At 43.7% G+C, this 18,554-nt stretch overlaps 1 protein-coding gene across 1 annotated transcript; it reads left to right on the forward strand.

Moving 5' to 3' along the window:
* The first annotated feature begins 194 nt into the window (after positions 1-194).
* On the forward strand, positions 195-15,967 carry sall3a (spalt-like transcription factor 3a). Its single transcript, XM_072668751.1, has 4 exons — positions 195-1,624; positions 9,891-13,028; positions 13,156-13,493; positions 14,250-15,967. The coding sequence occupies exons 1-4, from the start codon at positions 1,543-1,545 to the stop codon at positions 14,679-14,681; spliced, it is 3,990 nt and encodes a 1,329-aa protein (XP_072524852.1). The 5' UTR covers positions 195-1,542; the 3' UTR covers positions 14,682-15,967.
* The last annotated feature ends 2,587 nt before the right edge of the window (positions 15,968-18,554 follow it).

Below are 18,554 nucleotides of genomic sequence, written 5' to 3' on the forward strand. Positions count from 1 at the left end.
TCCTCTCTCTCTCTCTCTCCCTCTCTCTCTCTCTCTCTCTCCTCTCTCTCTCTCTCTGTCTCTCTCTCTCTCTCTCTCTCTCTCTCTCTCCCTCTCTCTCCCTCTCTCTCTCTCTCTCTCTCTCTCTCTCATCCCTCTCTCTCTCTCTCTCGCTCGTCTTGTCAAAACTTAAGACTTTTCCGCTGGAGCGGGACACGGGACGACGGCGAAAGAAATAAAACACTCTCTTTTTTGGCTTTTTGTGCTTTTTCACCTTATTTTTTTTATTATTATTCCTCTCCTGTGATCCCGAGTGAGCCATCGAGCCGATGAGGACTGGACCAAGCCGCTTACAGCGTTAACGGTCATCTCTCTCCCTCCCTCCCTCTCTCTCTCTCTCTCTCTCTCTGAGTGTGTGTGTGTGTGTGTGTGTGTGTTTCGCTCTCACTCTGTTTTGGCCTCCGTCGGAGGCACATCCAGACTCGTACCGGCGGACGGAGGACACGTCTCGGCCTCGACCGGCCACTTTTCACAAACTTTCGAGACTTTTTCTTCACTTTTCCTTCATTAAAAGGCGCGTTAGCTTCGAGGCTAACCGCCCTGTCAGTTTACCTCAGAGCAGCATCGCGCGAGCACCGGCCGACCCGGCCACCACGCGCGTTAACGGTCGCGTCTCCAAGGCAACCGCACAAGCGCTTCAGCGCTGCTTGTGATTTTTTTTGCGATTTTAGCCCGTTTTCCTCTTCTGTGGACGGACGGGAATGAAGCCTGGAGCCTCAGAAAAGGTGGAACTCTAATAAAGGGACTCTAAAGTACTCCCAGCTGACAGCTCCTCATCACTGCCGTGCGTTTTTCATGGGATAAAAGTGTAAAAGTTCGCAGAGAAGCAGAGAAGCAGAGCGCGGTCCCGTCTCCCGTCTCCACTGCGATGCTAAGCTAAGCTAAGCTAACCAGCGACCAGGAGAGGCGACTAGACTCCACTAGACTCCACTAGACTCCACTAGACTCGACCACCGCCGCTATACTGATCTTTTTTTTTTGGTGGGGGGTGTTGTGGAGCAGGAGAGCAAGAAAGGGGGGAGTGGAGGTGCTGGGAAAGGAGGAGGACGAAGAAGAGGAGGAGGAGGAGGAGGAGGACAGAGAAACACACAGACAGATAGTTTTGAGGGTGAAGCAGCTAATTGCTAAGTCCGTCCCTCATTACCATAAGCGGCGTGTCCGCTGGCCCTCAGCCAGCCCCCCTCACACATTATTATTCACCATCATAATTACACCCCGGCCATGCGCAGTCCGCGCAGCCCGAGCGCCACATCATTTCACCCCGCTTTTTTTCTTGCGCCGCTCGACTATTTGTGAACATTTCGTTGCCTTCGCGCGCGCGTGTGTGTGAGTGTGTGTGAGTGTGTGTATACGCGAGGTGGGCTGGTGGGGATTCATTTCAGTGTGTGTGTGAGTGTGTAAGTGAGTGAGTGTGTGAGTGAGTGTGTGTGTGTGTTTCTTCCCCTCCTCGCTGCTGATGTATGTGCCAACAGCAGGAGCTGGAGTGGCAGCGTGTCCTCAGCAATGTCCCGTCGGAAGCAAGCAAAGCCGCAGCACCTCAAGTCCGAGGACGAGCCTTCAGACCTGGGGGGACTTTCTCAGAATGGTGAGTCTGGTTTTATTATTATTATTATTATTAATAATAATAATAATAATCCCACCATAATCTGAACTACAATTAAACACGTTTTAATCAGAGTTGAATGTGAATTCGTTGAAGTTGGCTCCTCAGCAGGACAGTGCGGGGCTGTGTGCACCGGCTGTGGGAACCGCTGGCTGCCCGTTTCCTGAAGCTAGCTAAAAACAAACAGCGCACGACAACATTATTAGCCAGCTAACTCACCCGGGCCGGCGCCTGGTTTTAACCTTAACCAGCCGGATTTCGTTTTTAATACGTTCATCTCATTTTCGTGTTCGTTTAAAACCCTAATCAGCTTCTGCACCGTGTGGAGGTGCGTTTTTAAACACTTCTGGATGTGAAACGTTTCGCATCTGTGGAGAAACTGCGGCTGAAACTTGGACTGAGCTCGGCTACCGTGAGCGGGGGCTCTCGGAAATATCCATCAAATATTTATGGAGGATCCTCTCATAAACTCTCTCCAACTGCAGTGTGTACTCGGGGTAGGGTATTATTATTATTTTATACCTGATAATACTAAAGTAAAGTATTTATTTAGAAAAGACAATACTAATAAAGGGGCAAGTGGCTGATCTGATTTGTCTGATTGCACTAGCTGGCTAATTTCACGATTTCCCTCCGATTAACATCCAGGTTTAGGGCTTGTTTGGCTGCTTATAATAAATCACCTTTAATGCAGCACTGCGTGGTTTGTCAGGTCAGCTCTATTTATCCCTGCTTAAATGATTTCAAACCATATAATTTAACTTTAAAAATTAGAAATGGTTGCGTTATTAGTAATAAAATGCTGCAAATTGTGGGCTGTACTTTAGATTGTTTGGAGGCTCGTTTTTCTCTTTTTTTAATCCGTGTTTTTCGTACCCAGATCCTGATTTTTAATTCTCGTTTGAGTTTTTTAAGTGTTTTAAAGAGTTCAGCGAGTAATAAACTGCAAAAAAACAAAAGAAAGAAAAAAAGACAGGGGGGAAAAGGGCTAAAAGAAACTGCTCTTGTGTCCTCACAGATGGCCATTGTGCCGCTCGGAAAGGAGACGATTGCATTGCATATTCCCGAGGAACTAAAGCCAAAGCCTGGCTTTTTGTCATGGAAATGTTTTTTTCCTCTGTTTACTCCGCATTTCCCCCACTTTCCTCCTTTCCTATCGGACACTAGTAGCAGTAAAAGGTTTATTTGCAGTGTGTGGATTGTGCGGGACACGGGAGTGTGTGGTGCACTCGCTAAAACAGCAGTGTGGTCTGATATATTTCACTGATAGGAATTATAGTCTTTGTCATTTGTTTTTTTGATTAAATAACACTTTTTGTCTTTTAGCAACATAACAACATAAAATTCCTGCTGTTAGGTTTGCGTTTAGGTGGCGTGTGGTGAGCAAACATCACCTGTAATTTAGATTTGGTCTTATTATTTGTATCAGTTGCTCTGAGCTATTTTGGAGAGCTGTGTTATATTGTGCATATTCTCACAATTTCATAACATTAAATATTTAAATTCAGTAAAGATACACAGTTTACACATTTTGGAAATGTAGCAGATGTTTCACAGTAGATTCAAGCTCAAATTGAGCTAAATAAAATAATGTTTTCTTTCTTTCCCCTCTTTTAAATCGTATATTATTCCTGTAATTTTTGCACCATACATTGCGTTTGACATAAAGTCACTTCTGACTGCTTTGCTTTTGATGATTTTAATCTACCCATGCCAGCAGTTCATCCACATTTTTCGTGTCTGCTGGCAGACAGAGGTGAGGGAAGTAAGTTTGAGCTTTTGCACACGACACTTGTAGGGCATTTTTATTATCATTTAGATTTTTTAAGGCAGAATAAGGCTTGATATATTGAACGTTAGCGCGCTGTACATTTAAAAAAGAACTACAGCAGCGGCATCAAGGCCTACATTTTCCCCGATTGAAATTGATTCAGACTTTGCTGAAGATCGTGAGAGTGTTAAATTATCAGGAATGATTTGACTGATTAAGTCTAGAGATGAAACCGGTCAGGATATGAAGCTGATTGCGGTGGTCGCACTGAAATACGCTGTTTGCAATTTGTCGTTGGTCTGAACACTAAAATGTCTTGTGAGCAGAATCTGCTAAGGCTGTTTGAGAGCTGCGATGCTGACAAAGCTAAGAAAACGACAGAAGTCGTATTGATAGGTTTTAAAAGACAGGCTGACACTCTCAGCTCGGAGTGGTGATTTTTGCTTGCTCAAAGTGCTGCAGTGGGCAGCGTCAGGGTAGGTGTGGTGTTTACTGATCTAAAAATGCACATATTCTAAAGATATACTAAAGAAAATACACTGATACTCCAATCTGTTAACTACGCCACACACAAAATCACTGACGCTTGAATTTCTACCACAATCACTATTTTACCCTGTATATTCTTACTTGTGTGGACTTCTCAAATGCTCTGTAAGCTGCACACTCAGGGTGGTGGCGCATCGAGAGAGAGAGAGAGAAAGAGACAGAGCATCGCAGTTTGTACTGCTGCTCCAACAGCACAACCTGAAGCACGTAGGTCTGCAGGGCGTACACACTTACACCTGTGCTGTACACGTGACATAGTGTAAAACAAAGCACACAGCATGTCACCTATTGTACTGAAATGCCATACATAAGCATTGATTCATTTGACTAAACCAGTAATCCAATGACACCATGCATTGCAGGGTTTACGAACAGCGCAGTGCGATTAGATGACAAAGCTGAGGCCTGGCTTTTATCCGCAGGCAGCATCGCTTGTTCGTCCTGCCAAACTGCAGGTTTTTAAGTAGCCTTATGATGGTTTTAGGCCATGTACATTTTCTAAGGAGACCCATTTATATTTCAATAAATTTGCCACCTATTTTAGTGCAGGTCTGTTTGTGTCTCGCAGTCTTTGAGCCTGGTTCTCCCTCAGTATTCAGAAGCCAAATTTGACCTTTTTTTCTCTCCCCCCCCCCCCTTTTTTTTTTTTTGTTTGTCTGGCTTTTGTCGGGAGTTTACATTGTTGTCAAATGTTGGCTAATAGGACCCTTTTGTTTGGAGCCCCTGAAAAGGTGGGAGCTCATGGAGTGCCAACAAGGGATTGCCTCTCACCCACCAGCCCCCTACCCCTGCCGCCCCGGGCCACCTCCCTGCTCACCCCCCTCACCCTCCCCGGCCCGAGGGTGGCTCTTTGGAAGGGCTTTGATACCGCGTGCTGACTTAACCTTTGCCTGGGCGGCCCCTGCCAGGGGTGGCTGCTGGATGTCAAGCTCATAATACAATTAGTACATGTGTGCCATTGACCTTGGCAGACAGGCTTACAGCCGTCCTCGAAAGTGTTAACAGTGACGGGCTTTCATCTCGGGCCGCCGCTTCCGCTGGCCTCAGTCTGTGAGCTTGAGCCCCCCCGGGGCCGAAGGGTCCTATTAGAACACACACATACATAAACACACAAGCATATGCACGCAGTCAGTTCTTTTTGTCTCTCTTTAGTACTTATGTACACTTTCTTTCTCAGACTCATACACACTCAGATACACACCGTCTTTAGTGCCTGTGTGAAATAATCGCAGCACAAACGTCCGGTCTGGTTCATTTACTTTTAGATGTTTAGACACAGCCTTGTCTTATTTATTCGTGAATTAAGAAAAAAAGGCTGAAGTCTGCTTCTCTAGATGTTACACCTCTTTTATGAAAGATTATGAAGATTATTAATTAAAATTGTCAGATTATTAGATAAAAAAGCAGCTACATGTGTAGCGCCATGATATGAGACACTACTGAAAGTGTAAAGAAAAGCGAAAAGTATTAGTGAACAAAAGTGAAGTACCGAACAATAGCCATAATAATCACTAGAGAGTCATCAGAGGGTCTGTATTTATCTTCTGTTTTAACTGTTTGGTGAACGTCTCAGAGGACCACCCACACTGTTGGGGCACAGACGATGATTCGCCAAACGGAGGCGGCTTGTTCGGCCCTCGGATGCAGTTGTCTGCTAATTACAGTTCAGTGCTTCGAGTGCAGATAAATATGATTACCCCCAGTTAAGGGCGACTGGGCAACAGGATGCAGCATGAGCCCAGCGGACAAAGTGCCGTCACCAAATACCGTATCACAGGGTCTGCACAAACAAATCGTTAATGTTTTGGCTGCGCCACATCTGTGTGCGGCGACAAAGCCCCTTCTGTTCAGAAGGGCATAGAGTGGTTACTGTACCACCAGGGCAAAGCCATCTCTTTCTCTGTTTATCTGTCCCACTCTGTTTTTTTTCCCCTTTCTCTGTTTTTTTTCCTCTCTTCTGTCCCACTAAAACATCTCATCCCAGTCTTTTCTCTCTGCGGCAGCAATAAGTTCAGCCAGCCAGTAAGTGGAACCAAAAAACAAAAGACCAAAAAAAAAAAAAGTGAGAGAGATTTGTCAATGAAAACGGTGCTGAGAAAAGAGCCTTGAGACTGAAAAAAAGGGAAAAGAAAAGAGGCGCAATGGAAAAAAAGTGTCATTCGCACAGGAATTTCTTAACATTGTTAAAACCAGCAGGCATCCTCATTGCCTTCCTCTTGCTCGGGTTGGACCTATGGCGATTCATCTCTCGCTCTCTTAAAGATTCCAGGGTCTCTTAAACACTTAAAAGAATGCTTTTAATGAAGGTAGGAGGGGAGAGGTTGGTGCAGAAGACGACAAAGTTATAGATTCCCAGAAAGGACACGGATTAGAGGACCCTACGAGCCAGGGTATTCAAGCAGTGTCACAAGTGTGTCTTTGTCAGGAAGTCTTAATGTTAAAATTGAGCTGCTTCAACAGTCAGAGGTCACAGGGTGAGGTCTCATTGTCAGGCCGACACAAAAGGAGCAAGGAAAAAATTAAAAACACTTTGATATTTACAACCTGCAGAGTTGTTTTTATCAATCCCTCAATTTTTTGTTTGTCCTCTTTGTAAACAAAAGGGAATTATTTAATGAAAAGTCTTTAATGAAAAGTTGCATAAGAGGACTTGCATGAGAGTGTACTGACAGCATTTGTGTATGCATGTGCAAGTAGGTTACTTGACCTTTTTGTGTGAGTGTGTATGTATGTGTGTGTGTGTGTTAGGTTGGGGGGGTTAAGGAGTCTGTGGTGCATGGTTGTGTGTCACTCTGTAAATGAATATCGGAGATGTTAAAGAACGAGGGGTTTGTAATTGCGCTATTCTTAGTCCGGCACGCCGCTTTCTGTCTTTCTCTGAATCAGTTGAGAGCTCGAAAACTTTATCTGATATAATATGCCTAGATTAGTGGTTTCGGTTAGCATGCCAAAGATTGCACGCCAAGATAGCGGACACAATGATTCAGTCTACAATCCCTCTATTGATTCCACCGGGCTTCATATTTGCATTTGAGTAAAGGAAGATTCTTAAGGGGATGAAAACGCATTGGATTTTTTCAAAATGCCTTCCTTTTTCTCATGCTATAGGAGAATCAATACAGCTCTCTCTTAGACTCACTCTCGTGCTTTCTCACTCTCCTTCCCTTACACACACTCGCCCTCACACAGACTTCACACAGAGAAACAGTAGCCCATATCCTTTTTTTTTAAATCAGACATTAGGTATAAATTGACCAACTTAGAAATATATAAAAAGAATAATTAAGGTTGATAAAAGAATATATTTATTTTAATTGCATTTAGTGTATTTTAGTTAAATACGCCACTATGCGCAATAACGGTTTATGCACATAATTCCTTTTGTGTGTATTTTAGATTTGTAATGGTGTAAAAATAAATGTTTAACATTTATTTCAGCTTGCGAGAACTTATGGAATAATATTTACTATATTTTCAAATAATACCAAATACACCTCCTAATAATTATTACTACAGTGTAATGACAGTAATAACTGAATTTGTAGTTAATGGTGTTGCTATTTGGAATTTCATATTCTCACACTCTGAGCCTCTGAGTGAATCAGCTGTTTTCGTGCGGAGAAAGAAATGTCAGAGAGATGCGCATTTTGTCTTTCCAAAGAGGAGAAAAGCAGTAGCAATAATTTTCTGTTAATGATTATTCAGCCTAAACAATGCCTCCAAACAGACTCTGACCTTTCACCCTTCAATTATGGAAATGAGGCCCACTGTCAGAGGATCGACTACAGTTTTTTTTGTCAATATCCTCGTTTCTATCATTTCAAATCTGTAGGCTTCTTTTTCTAAATGTCTTTCCGCTTGAAAATAAGAGCAAATTGTTGCAAACTGTTTTTCTTTAACTATAAATTATATACTTTTAATAAGGACAGTAGCAAATTTTCATTTGCTGTGATCATCAAGTTATGTGGAAATTGCACATTTTAAAGAATTATACACTTGTACATATGTATAATTAAAAAAATATATGAATCACTGTATTTGGTTCAACTTTTAAATAATCAGAATCCATTGAAGGCTATTTTTATTGATAAGTATCCAGATCCCAGCGGGCATTCTTAGCCATACTGATGGGTTCTTCTGGTGATGGTGCATTTAAAGGGAAGCAGTGGGCCCTCGGATTTGACCATTGTTTCTGTTACAGCCACATCCTCAAATTGAATTCATGTGAACCTCTCGTCTTAAATAGTTTTTTGTTGTTTGCGGCTTCATTTGTGCTCTCTTTGTGCTTTCTTTGTGCATGCTCATGTGTGTGTAATTTGTGCACACAGATGAATCAGTGTTAGCCTTAATCACGTCGACTCGAGTAACAGTTGCGGATGATATGTGGAACTGCATTTTGAACAGATGACCTTGACAGTGCAGTTATACGATATTGCAGTTCTTTAGATGCTGTTACGTCGTCAGACTTAAGACTTAGGAACGGCGGATTTTTCACACAAGCATTTTTTACACTCGGCTATAGTGCGGCAGTCAGCAATCAGAAGCTGATCAGAACACTGCTATAAAATCTGAATGCATTGTCACAAATAATTGAGTGATATTGTTACACGAGAAACATATGCTTTCTCGTTAGATTCATCATCTCTCGTTACAACCCATCAATCTGTTGGAGCTGACGTTGCCGGAGAACTGCCTGGGCAGTTCGAGAGAAAAAAAAATCTCTTCTTACTCTTGCTCCTCTAATCACATCTTCTGGCAGGGTCGACAGGGTCTCTGAAGTGTGGCAGTCGCATAGTTTTCCATGTAACAAAGTAGCAGAGATAATTAACACACACCGCACTGCACACACGTACAAACACACAAGCACGGGTCCTGGCCCACTTTTATGTAGATGCATGAAAAAGTAAGCTGGTGCTTAGGCTTGTTTTCACGGTTTGATCAGGTGTGAATTAGGACTCTGTTTGGAAAGCGTGTCCAGCGTTGCTGCCACATGACAGCTATATGCGGAACAGGAAGTGGCTTCTAACAACTGTGACTGAACATATGTAACTAATCAGAGGCATTGCTGCTATGGCAGAACCATGTAATTTGCTGGTGCAGGAAGGACGAAAGAGACAGTAGATGATGAAAGGCATGAGAAAAAAAGAAGAAAGAAATAAAAAGAAAGAATACATACTCGTAGCGCTGAATTACTGCTGCATTCTCATGTAGTGGAGGTGTCCGTTTAGGGGGTAATTTATAGTTGTACTTTTTTTCTTAATATTGAGTCACTATTTTTCTGTAGTTTGCAAGATTGAAAACCGTGTTTAGGGACAAAAAAGCAATGCCTTAATTATGAAGGCAGTTAACAGCCATCATTTCTTTTAGAAAGCTGGTATTGGGCTGATGAGTGGTTGGACTTTGTTGAAGGTTAAATCTATCAACTGGATGAAATGCAGAGGTTGCACGTTACCCTAGCAATGCTAAATGAAGAGGCTTAGGCATTTGAAATTCAGGTGGAAATGAGGTGGCTTGATAGCAGAGGGGAATCCTAATGGGGCCATCAAAGACCTGATTTGTACTCAACAGGCAAGGCAGCTGTGAATTGTATGAAAATATTGGAAATCAATAGCTTGTATGGAATTTCATTAAGCGGCAGTATCCACAATTGATAGGCCCTCATAATTTGATGGATTGCACAAAGAAAATTATTAGCTGGCTATATGGAGAGGAGTGGAACGCACAAAACTGGGCCCTGAGAATTGGTGAACTAGGACGATTTGTTCAGAATAGAAAAAAGAGAATATTGATTTTAGCTATGGTAAGGGGGAAAAAAAGAGAATTAAAGGTTAAATCTTTGCCAAGGTGCTGTGCTGAAAAATGTGTTGAATGTCTGTGCATTATTTATTCATTTATTCTCTGCTCTCCCCCTTTTCCCCCTCCTCTCAGTCTCAGGCGAGGTCCTGGACGACGCCGACAGCGGTAACGAGAGCCGCAGCGGGAGCGAGGAGACCCACGTGTGTGAGAAGTGCTGTGCAGAGTTCTTCAAGTGGTCCGATTTCTGTGAGCATTTGAAGAGCTGCACCAAGAACCCGCTAGTTCTTATTGTCAATGAGAATGAGGTCACACCAGATCCAGCGCAGGAGTACCCGGCCGAGCCCTCACCTGTGCCCAGCTGCCCGAGCGAGCCTGCACTCAGTGAGGAGGCAGGAGAGGGCCGCCACACGCCGACTGATGCTGACGAAGGGGGCGAGATGACTTTGGAGAGGGCAGCCACACTGGACAAGGAGGATGAGCCCATGGATGTGGAACTGTCTCCTGAGAAAGCGATGGACCCTGAAGATCCGGAGGCATCACCAGAGCAGGATGTCAGCCTACCTCAGCTTGAGGACACACCCCAACTGTCTGGGGCAGGTTACAGCATGCCCAGCACAAACGTCACGTTGGAGACACTGCATGGGACCCGAGTGGCTGTGGCACAGTTCTCCCAAAGCTTCCGTGGAGCGGTAGCCAGTGGTGTGTCCACCATGGCCATCCCTATGATTCTGGACCAGTTGATGGCTTTGCAGCAGCAGCAGATCCACCAGCTTCAGCTGATAGAACAAATCCGCAGTCAGGTGGCACTAATGAACAGGCAAACCCCTTCACAGTCAGCTCTCAATCATCACGCACACCACAGTACAAACGCTGGCTCCCAGGCAGCTTCGTCCACTGGCCTTCCCACTATGTCTAGCCAGCTCCAGCTGCATGGGTTCATTACACCACCTGTTCACCAACTGCCTATCAGGGTGCCACCCACTTTAAATGGCCAGGGGCCAGCCTCCTTGTCCTCTGCTTTGGAAGGAGGCCACTCCCACGTCTCACAAACAGGCAGCCAGTTGCCAAGTTCTGTAATGAACAGCAACACCTCAACAAATTCCTCGTATCCACCATCCAGCTGTAGTGTAGTTCCCTCTTTGCTGCCGCCGAGTTCAGTCACTTGCAGCAGCAGCAACAGCAGCAGTAGTGCTGGAGCTGGCATCAGTAGCAGTGTTTCCCACTCAAGAAACACCTCAAGTCCACCAACACTGACGCATGGAAGCCTGCTGACCTCACCTTCCAATCTCCCCCTGATACCTCATAGTTCCTCAAGTAGTGTTATCTTCCCCAACCCACTGGCCAGTATCGCAGCCACAGCCAACGCACTCGATCCTCTCTCTGCCCTGATGAAGCACCGCAAAGGAAAGCCTCCAAACGTCTCTGTGTTTGACACCAAGCCTAGCTCAGATGATCCCTTCTTCAAACACAAATGCAGGTTTTGCGCTAAAGTGTTCGGAAGTGACAGCGCCCTCCAAATACACCTTCGCTCCCACACTGGTGAAAGGCCTTTCAAGTGCAACATCTGCGGCAATCGCTTTTCAACAAAAGGGAACTTAAAAGTTCATTTCCAGAGACACAAAGAAAAGTATCCACACATTCCAATGAACCCCTATCCGGTCCCTGAGTACCTGGACAACGTGCCAACCACCTCAGGTATTCCTTATGGTATGTCTCTGCCTCCAGAGAAGCCTGTTACCACATGGCTGGACAGCAAACCTGTTTTGTCCACAGTCCCAACCTCAGTGGGGCTGCAACTTCCCCCAACCCTGCCCAGCATGATTGGGGGTTTCGGAGATTCACCTAGTCTCACCCCTTTAAACAGGTCACCTCAGAGGCCATCACCACCATCAAGTGAGTGTGCATCTCTGTCACCCAATGTCCTCAGTACTGAAGCCAGCACAATCCTCACTTCAGCGTCTCCACAGCCCAACATGGGGAGTGACGCACCCCCAGTTTTGAAGCCTGAGGGAATTCATTTGCCACCCAACTGCACCACCAGGCCAGGGGAGACCGTATCCACCACTGCTGTGACCCAAGTTGTACTATCAGCCACTGTCACCACCACAACTACCACCGCCACCCAAATCACAGACTCAGTAACCCCTCCATCCTCTGCCTCTCATCCTTCCCTCCCAATGATCTCAGATCAGTTCAAAGCCAAGTTTCCTTTCGGTGGCCTCTTGGACTCTATGCAAACATCAGAGACCTCAAAGCTGCAGCAGCTGGTGGAGAACATTGACAAGAAGATGACAGACCCCAACCAGTGTGTCATTTGCCATCGTGTGCTCAGCTGTCAGAGTGCCCTCAAGATGCACTACCGTATCCACACTGGCGAGAGGCCTTTCAAATGCAAAATATGTGGCCGTGCTTTCACAACCAAGGGCAACTTGAAAACGCACTTTGGGGTCCACAGGTCCAAACCTCCTTTACGAGTGCAGCATTCTTGTCCTATTTGCCAGAAGAAGTTCACTAACGCAGTGGTGTTGCAGCAGCACATTCGCATGCATATGGGGGGTCAGATTCCAAACACGCCTCTGCCCGAAGGTTTTCAGGAAATGGACAGCGATTTTTCCTTTGATGAGAAGAGCTTAGACAACATGAGCAACTACGATGATGAGCTGATTGATGAGATGGAGCAGGCCATGGATGATGAGCCAGATTTGAAAGACGGAGATTTGGACCCATCAAAGCCGACGCTTTCATATGGAGAGATGTCCCCTAGCAACTCTCCCCCAATCCCAGTCATCTCCAGCATTGCTGCTTTGGAGAACCAAATGAAAATGATTGACTCAACAGCAAATATGAACCGAGCCTTTAGCCTGAAGCCCTCAGAGAATGGGATCGGGATTGGTGGAGAAAGTGGCGACATGCTTGCCAATGACTCATCTTCCGCTGTGGGCGACTTGGAGAATCACAGCATGGGGAGTCCGGCCCTGTCCGAGTCATCGGGCTCCATGCAGGCTCTCTCTCCCGTCCACAGCCAGTCTGAGAGCCACCGCTCAAGGTCTCCAGGGCTGGCCAACAACGGTAGCAGCAATGCTGCTGAGGATGCCCAAGAATCCAGCGCGGCAACAGCAACTGTAAAGTCTGAGAAGTCAGAGACTCCTTCTCCAGGGACTGTACCAGCAGAACACACTGGAGCCTTAGACCTCACAGCTGCTCAGCCAACTAGGCCTTATGTTAAAGAAGAGAATCAGTTCAGCATGCTGTTCTTGGGAAGAGACAGAGGTACGTGTATGTCTTTTGTAAGAGTGTTTGTACTTCCTCAAAAGCACTAGAGCAATTTCACTTAATGCTGTTTTGCTGTGAATCAGAATAAAGCTCAACTTATATTTCCTTTTTTCTTCTGACTTAGGATTAAACGTTCCCAGCTTGATGAGCTCGGCGCCAAGCATGGTCAAACTCGAGATGAACGGGCACAGCAAGCCACTCTCCTTGAGCGAGGGCTCGCACTTGCACATGAGCCTCCAGGTGCCCGCTGCGACGCCTCAGACAACAATGAGCCCGAACCTCACCCCGATGCTGGCACCGCCTCCACCCCGCCGGACCCCCAAGCAGCACAACTGCCAGTCCTGCGGGAAAAACTTCTCCTCAGCCAGCGCCCTGCAAATCCACGAACGCACACACACGGGTGAAAAACCCTTCGCCTGCTCCATCTGCGGCAGAGCCTTCACCACAAAGGGCAATCTGAAGGTAAGGAGTTCTTTCAGCATATAACTGATCTTGCTTGATCGTTTCCACAATAAATTAACACCTGAGGTCTCTTAAAGAACCAACAGGCAAATATATTCTATGAATTTGAAGCATTTTAAAGCATCCACGTCTCTATAATTATCGGCGCAATTTATACTAATAATAAATAAAAGCAATAATAATCTAGGGAAATAAATTATTCGATTTATTTGTGTACATCGCTTATAGACAACATAACCACACTGAACTTAACTTACTGTAATTAAAAACCTTTTTTATTACTATGTATATTTTAATGCTTCAGATGTTGCTACTAATAGTAACATTTGCTAGAGTTTGTTTCTCATTTTAAGTACAAATGTATTTTATTATGTTTTATTTTACCATATATATTATGTTTGTTTGTTTTAACATAAGAGTTTGCAGAGTGTTTAACAATTTACAATTTTGTTTGAGATATAATTGAATTAAATCAAATCTAAATTAAAGTAATTACAATCCCTGTTTTTACACTGTTAACAATTGTATATATTTTTAATAAAGACAGAAATAGACATTATTAGTTATATTTTTTGCTCATTATTGCCCTTGCAGATATTTAATATTTTCATATTCTTATTAATTTATTAATACGATTTTATTTTTTATAAAACCTATGTAAATAATTTGTACAGTAAACAATATATATATTTCAATTCATTTCAATATATTTATAAAGCACTGAGCACTTCTTAATTATTTTTTTCCTGACTGCAGGTCCACATGGGTACCCATATGTGGAACAACGCCCCAGCTAGGAGAGGGCGCCGCCTCTCCGTGGAGAACCCCATGGCCCTGCTGGGTGGCGACGCAATGAAATTCAGCGAGATGTTCCAGAAAGACCTAGCAGCGCGGGCGATGAACGTGGACCCGGGATTTTGGAACCAGTACGCAGCAGCCATCACCAACGGCCTGGCCATGAAAAACAACGAGATTTCCGTCATTCAGAACGGAGGTATTCCTCCACTGCCCGTCAGCCTCGGCGGCAGTGGCATCCCCTCGCTAGGGAGCATGTCGGGGGGCATGGAGAGGGCGCGCACTGGGAGCAGCCCCCCGATGACTGGCCTCGAGAAGACTAGCCTGGACGTGGGAGCTGGACGTCCCTTCTCCAGGTTCTTGGAGGACAGCAAAGAGATTGGGATCAATTAACGAGCTTTCGTTTTGAGGAGAAAACGGAAACGGAAACGGAAGAGACTCGAGACTCGAGAGTTAAGATGTGGAAGGTTACACTTTATCCAGTTTGGTCTCTTATGTACTATATTATGTACAGCTGAAGTTTGATATTCTGTTTGGTTTTGGATCTATAGTATTCGGTATTGAGTAGAGGTATTTTCCCCATCCTCCCATTTCTCCTGTTTCACCTATGAAGAAAAACTGTCTCATGTTTGAGAATCTGTTGTCTTGCAAGATTTGCATGGTACTTATTGGTTCTTATCAGTACACTTGACTGCTTTTGAGGATTATGTCACAAAAAAAAATATCTTTACTCAGTTGAAATGGGTAAGACTCTAAACTGTAAAAAAGAGAAAAAAAGAAGAGCAATCTCTATGTGGATGAACTGACTTATGTTTACCTGACTACAGTGTATGTTTTGAGGTACAAGAAAGGGGAATAGGTGAAACGAAGTACATCGTCGTAGTGCGCGCTTATTATTATTATTTTTTTTTTTTCACTCATGAAGTAGATACTTGATGGAAAAAAAAGGTTTGAACTATTTTAATCTTTGCATTTAGTCTCTTGGCATTGTCTTATCTTAATGTCCAGTGTCTTTAGTATTTATAATATTCACAAGAAGCGGGTATAAGAAAATATATTTAACGGCCCCAACATTTTATTGACCTTTTTCTTTTCTAAACTTTAGACTTCTATTATGGCTGTCTCTTTCAATAAAGACAAAACGTCACTTCATCTGACCAATGCAACACACATTGTGAAGTTTTATTTGGATATCTAGCACACGTGGGTGTAACGGACCTGGTACACAAGGCGATTATAAAGGCTAGGATATCGAAAGCTGCTGCCTTTACAGACTTGCTTTTAACCTTTGTAAAGAAAAGAGACAGAGATATACAGAAACTTATTGTGTATAGAGTACAAAACTGGTATGCATATTTTGTAACATGAAAAAGGATATCCTGATTTGAGATTTGTCATGTTTGTGAATGCACTTTTTAGAGGAACGGTCTTGTCTGTGAGTTATCATTAACAATCTGACTGAACTATCTATCTATCTCTTTGTTTTTCGTTTGTTCGTTTTTTTTGTTTGTTTTTTTTCCGTTTCTTTCGCCCGTGGAGTTTCTTAAACGTGAGTCACCGAGGCGGTTCTGGGAAAAAGGGCTGAGGGTGAGACGGTTGCGGCCCTGTGCTGAAATCCTTACACCTTCAGTCGCATCAAACTCTAATAAAATTGTGAGAACAGACTGTGTCTGCTTTTATGCCGTCTGTCAAGTCTTTGTTCTTGGGTACGACTCAGAATTTAGGGCGAACATCACGCGAGTTGGGGAAAACATTCAAAACAAGGCAGAGCTGAATGTGTAGTTCTCAGAATTGCTAAAGTTTTCAGTGTCTATTCCTGGGCTGGATAAGAGTCAGAGAAGCATCAAAACATGAAATTCTGAAGTTTGCTGAAACGCTGCATTGTGTAGAACTTGAACTGGCAGAGTCAGGCGTGCATCCTCTCATTTACTCGAGTTCTGATGCTACGCCTCAGTCAGGGCAGTGCTTTGTGAACTGTAATATTGGGAAATTAGTTTTGTTAACTATAACAAGACTTTAAAGGGAGCAGATATTTTAAGCCTGCTGGACCAGGGGGGTGGAGGGGATGCTCATGCTCTTTAGGGCAATTACGGCCCTGTCATTTTAGGCCAAATCGCTTCCGCCTGCGTTCCAGCAGCAAATGTAGAAACGCAAGAAGAGTCACTCCACTCTGGTGATGAAATACAGACGAGTGTCTGAGCGAAAAATGAAAAAAAATGGTGAACAAATCTGATAGTTACAGTGCTGATTTAATTTGTCATATTGATTTGTGAATTTTAAGCCATTCTTTCATGTTTTTCATGCATTCTTTTGCACAATGCAGTTCCGCAGTTGCTGCCACACAGATTACACTGCTTGCGTACTGCAGCTTCATGCATTTACCTGCAGTACAGTCCAGCTCTGCTCGGTCTGAGTGCTGAGTGCTAAACAAAGGTTGAGTTCAGCAGTTTATAAAAGTCTGTTATTTAATTGGCTCGTCAGTCTTCAGTGATATGTTGCTTTATTTGGCACGGCTGCATCACTGTTAGTAGTAAATGAGCCAATATTAGAGATAAACAGGGCTACGGATAGAGCAGGGAATTAACTTGGCGAGGGCCTTGATCTCATAAAGGAGTACATTCATTATTTAGCTATCCTTAACAGGATGATCTGTCTGTCTATCTATATATCTAAGAGTGTATATACGTATATATATATATATATATATATACACTCATATATATTACAATACGTTACATTATATAATACATTATATACATCCATACAGTATTTATTTATTTATTAATGGAATCTCACTTTTTGATATAATCTTTTAATATAATTATATACTTATATAATAATAAATAAATAAAAATGTATTAAACAATAAAGTTTATTATACAATTCCATTCACAGATGGACAGATGGATATCCTCCTTTTTTCCTATTATGATTTTTCTATTATAATAAACCAAGATACAGTCTCTGCAGTATATTAATTTTTATTATTAATAAGCATCTATCTTTTTTTTCTCCATTCTTCCTTTTTTATCCATTCGTCCTTCCTCTGTTAAAAGCCAGGCTTCAGCTTTATGTATATATTTATTGCTTAATCATGTAGTAGAAGCTCCTTCCAGCGCTCTATTTCATAAAGAAGCACATGTTCCATTTCTATTTAATCATGAGCGAATGACTTGTTTCAAAACGACCACAGTTGCCGTTGCTGTAATTGCTTCCAAACTTGGTTCCTGCAGCAGTTTTACAGTTTTAAATGCACTTGCTTGTTCCTTCAACTCGTCCCAAGCTGCAGCCCGTCCTCAAAATAATGCTCATTTAAGAAATATGAATCCTATTCCAGAGACGTGTGACGTAACGCTTCATAATATCACTCACTACATAAAGCCTGTCGACCTTTTTCTCTTGTTTTTGCTGCTGCAGAGACGACACTGGTTCAGCACATGTGCAAAACAGAGAGAACCCACTGCAGGTTTTCTAAACTCAAGTATTCAAGTATCATTCAGATACACATCCTACTGTACAACATACCACACACACACACATTACTGCACTGTATGGACAAAAGTATTGGGACACCTGCTCATTTATTGTTTCTTCTCTAATCAAAGGCATTAAAAAGAGATTATCCTGCTTTTGTTGGAGAAAATGTCTCTTCTAGATTTTTGAGGAGCATTGCTGGGAGGATTTGATTGCACTCAGCAACAAGAGTGTTAGTGAGGTCACGTATTCGTCACTATGTACTATCTGTGGTAGTGAACAGTGGTGAACTAGGGGCAGTGAGCACACACACACACACACAGACAGAGCAGTGGGTAGCCAACTCCAGCGCCCGGGAAGCAGATAGGGTGAAGGGCCTTGCTCAAGGGCCCAACAGTGGCAGCTTGCCGAGCCCGGGTATCGAACCCACAGCTCTGTCATCAATAGCCTGGAGCTCTAACCGCTGAGCCACAACAATGTGATCAACCTCATCATCCCCAACTCCTTAACTCATCCAGCTCAGAAGTACACCATCGTTCCAGAGAGCACAGTAGTTCCACTGCTCCACAGCTCAATGCTGCTGGGGGGGACTTCATACCCCTCATACCTCATAGCCCCTGCCTGGCATTATTAAGCAGCATGGAGCCCATAGGTTCAGAGAGTCCTATTCTATCGGCAGTACTTCTCTACAGGGACTAGACAAGCTCTAGTGTGTGTGTGTGTGTGTGTGTGCATTTGCACATCTGTTTCTGCAACGGGTGCAACTTTAAAAGGGGTGTCCACAAACATTTG

Source organism: Salminus brasiliensis, chromosome 23, assembly GCF_030463535.1.
Source record: "Salminus brasiliensis chromosome 23, fSalBra1.hap2, whole genome shotgun sequence".
Taxonomy (NCBI): Eukaryota; Metazoa; Chordata; class Actinopteri; order Characiformes; family Bryconidae; genus Salminus; species Salminus brasiliensis.

Coding starts and splice junctions, on each gene's coding strand:
- sall3a (XM_072668751.1), top strand. CDS start 1,543: ATGTCCCGTCGGAAGCAAGCAAAGCCGCAGCACCTCAAGTCCGAGGAC. Junction 1,625..9,890: donor GGGGGGACTTTCTCAGAATG/GTGAGTCTGGTT, acceptor CCCTCCTCTCAG/TCTCAGGCGAGGTCCTGGAC. Junction 13,494..14,249: donor CCACAAAGGGCAATCTGAAG/GTAAGGAGTTCT, acceptor TCCTGACTGCAG/GTCCACATGGGTACCCATAT.